This window comes from Bufo gargarizans, chromosome 5 (assembly GCF_014858855.1).
Source record: "Bufo gargarizans isolate SCDJY-AF-19 chromosome 5, ASM1485885v1, whole genome shotgun sequence".
NCBI classification, from domain to species: Eukaryota; Metazoa; Chordata; class Amphibia; order Anura; family Bufonidae; genus Bufo; species Bufo gargarizans.
Genome location: NC_058084.1, coordinates 12629996 through 12633170, shown reverse-complemented (window position 1 = coordinate 12633170; position 3175 = coordinate 12629996). Strand labels below are relative to the sequence as shown.

The 3175-nt window shown below is 46.6% G+C and overlaps 1 protein-coding gene across 1 annotated transcript; it reads left to right on the top strand.

Moving 5' to 3' along the window:
• The first annotated feature begins 365 nt into the window (after nt 1-365).
• Nucleotides 366-854, top strand: LOC122938371 (octapeptide-repeat protein T2-like). The gene has a single exon (XM_044293836.1). The coding sequence runs from the start codon at nt 366-368 to the stop codon at nt 852-854; it is 489 nt and encodes a 162-aa protein (XP_044149771.1).
• Nucleotides 855-3175: the final 2321 nt, after the last annotated feature.

The window sequence follows — 3175 nt, the reverse complement described above, 5'->3', positions numbered from 1 at the left end:
ATTCATTCCCACAACCCTCATCTATGTCCGTATCTAAGCCGCTGCTGTTAAGGTTATTTATGTGAATATTGATGTAGATGGTGATTTGGATCTATATGACGGCAGTTTCAAATTTGCCATCAAGAACAAAAAAACAATTTTAATCAATATTTGTACACAAGAATACGACAGTGAAAATGTCAGATAAGGTGGGGTTATAAAAGGCTGTTGGAACATGAACTCTATACATTCAAGTAAATGCTGCGTAGGTAAAAGAAATATAAAGATATGGGAAGGAAGGGAGACAGGCAGGAAGGAGGAGAGGGAGGGAGGGAGGAAGGAAGGAAAAGAGATAGAAAGAGAGGGAGGGAGGGAGGAAAGAAGAGATGCAGGGAGAGAAGAAGGAAGGAAGACAAGAAGAAAGAGAGGGAGGAACGGAGGGAGGAAGGAAGCATGACAGAGAGGAAAAGAGGGAGGGAAGAAGAAATGAAGCAAGGGCGGGAGGGCAGAAGGAGGAGAGGAAGGAAGAGAGGGATGAATGGTGGGAGGAAGAAAGGAACAAAGGTAGGGAAGAAGAAAGAGAGGGAGGGAGTGAGGAAGGAAGGAAGGGAGGAAGAGATGCAGGGAGAGAAAAAGGAAGGAATACAGGAAGGACGAGAGGAACGGAGGGAGGAAGGAAGACAGGGAGGAAAAGGGGGGAAGGAGGAAGAAATGAAGGAAAAGAGGGAGGGAGGAAGGATGAGAGGGAGAAAGAGAGGAAGGGAGTGAGGAAGGAAGAGATGCATAGAGAGAAAAAGGAAGGAAGACAGGAAGGACGAGAGGAACAGAGGGAAGAAGGAAGACAGGGAGGAAAAGGGGGAGGGAGGAAGAAATGAAGGAAGGGAGGAAGGATGAGAGGGAGAAAGAGAGGGAGGGAGTGAGGAAGGAAGAGATGCTATAACAGCGGGTGCTGTGTGCCGCTGTTCCCCTGCTTACCACCGCTATCCCGGGTGCCGTGTTAAGCCGTGATCTGCGGCCGGTGCTTCCCATTCACTGCTGCAGTCCTGGGCTCTGTCTGTGTGGGTGCTGTCGTTCTGGGATCCGCTCCACAGTTTGCTCTCAGCCCCTCAGCATGCGTGCTGCTCGTTTCCTTAAGGGCCGGCGCGTGTCACTTCCTGGGCTTTATGGGTTAGGTCATGTGACCTCGCTGACCTATCCTAGCCCTCCTGCGCATATATAAGTGGCTCAGCCCCCTTCCCAGATGCCTCAGTGTCAAGGTCCTTGTGTCCTGCTAGGGTTCCTGGTTTCCGCTAGTGTTTTTGTGTTCCTGGACTCTGCTACCTGTTAGATCCCTATCTGCTTGCCTTGACTCTCCTGTTGCCGACTCGGATTGCCTGACCTGTACCTGTGCTGCCTGCCCTGACCTTTTGCCTGTCTGACTACGCCGCTGCCTCATTCTTTGGTCGTGCACCTCTGGTACCTTTCGCTGGCACTTCCTGGTCCTCCTGAACTAGCTGTCTCGTGTGCCTATCCTCCTTAAGAGGTAGCGACCTGGTGTTCCCCTCAGGAGAGTCTATTCCCACCATCAGAGGTTCTGTGAAGATCCAGGGGTTCACTTAGACAACTCCCTTATAGGAGGTAGGACATGTGGCACAGTGGGTTCACACCCGCTGGTTCGTGACAGATGCATGGAGAGAAGAAGGAAGGAAGACAGGAAGGAAGAGAGCGAGGAATGGTGGGAGGATAAGAGAGAAGAAGTAAGGAAGAAAGACAGGGAAAAAGGAAGGAAAGAAGAAAAGTAGGGATAGTGAGAGGGACGAATGAAACGAGAGAGGGTGGGTAGAAGAAAGGGAGAGAGGTATAAAGTAAGAAGGGGTTGGAGGAAGTAAGGGAACAGGGCAGGGAGAAAGGTAAAAAAGAGGGAGGAAAGATGGGTGGGAGGACGGAAGAAAGGGATAAAGCTTGGTGGGAGGAAAGAAGGGAGAATGTGGGTAGATAGAGAGAGAAGAAAAGAGGGATAATTAAAGGAAGAAAATAAGTCATATAAAGAGGACCTGTCAAAACTTATAAAATGCAAACTGTTTATGCAGCCTTATTTACACTGATTGCTTGGCATTGGGTTTCTTTTCTGCCAGTGACACTCTTCTCATTACATAAAGACACTGAAATTGATGCAACCCTATATGTACAGTTGCAAGAAAAAGTATGTGAACCCTTTGGAATGATATGGATTTCTGCACAAATTGGTCATACAATGTGATATGATCTTCATCTAAGTCACAACAATAGACAATCACAGTCTGCTTAAACTAATAACACACAAAGAATTAAATGTTACCATGTTTTTATTGAACACACCATGTAAACATTCACAGTGCAGGTGGAAAAAGTATGTGAACCCTTGGATTTAATAACTGGTTGAACCTCTTTTGGCAGCAATAACTTCAACCAAACATTTCCTGTAGTTGCAGATCAGACGTGCACAACGGTCAGGAGTAATTCTTGGCCATTCCTCTTTACAGAACTGTTTCAGTTCAGCAATATTCTTGGGATGACTGGTGTGAATCTCTTTCTTGAGGTCATGCCACAGCATCTCAATTGGGTTGAGGTCAGGACTCTGACTGGGCCACTCCAGAAGGCGTATTTTCTTCTGTTTAAGACATTCTGTTGTTGATTTACTTCTATGCTTTGGGTCGTTGTCCTGTTGCAGCACCCATCTTCTGTTGAGCTTCAGCTGGTGGACAGATGGCCTTAAGTTCTCCTGCAAAATGTCTTGATAAACTTGGGAATTCGTTTTTTGGGACAGCAGTGGCTTCCTCTGTGGTATCCTCCCATGAAATCCATTCTTGTTTAGTGTTTTACGTATCGTAGATTTGCTAACAGGGATGTTAGCATATGCCAGAGACTTTTGTAAGTCTTTAGCTGACACTCTAGGATTCTTCTTCACCTCATTGAGCAGTCTGCGCTGTGCTCTTGCAGTCATCTTTACAGGACGGCCACTCCTAGGGAGAGTAGCAGCAGTGCTGAACTTTCTCCATTTATAGACAATTTGTCTTACCATGGACTAATGAACAGCAAGGCTTTTGGAGATACTTTTATAACCCTTTCCAGCTTTATGCAAGTCAACAATTCTTAATCGTAGGTCTTCTGAGAGCTCTTCTGTTCAAGGCATCATTCACATCAGGCAATGCTTCTTGTGAAAAGCAAACCCAGAACT

Coding starts and splice junctions, on each gene's coding strand:
- LOC122938371 (XM_044293836.1), top strand. CDS start 366: ATGCAGGGAGAGAAGAAGGAAGGAAGACAAGAAGAAAGAGAGGGAGGA.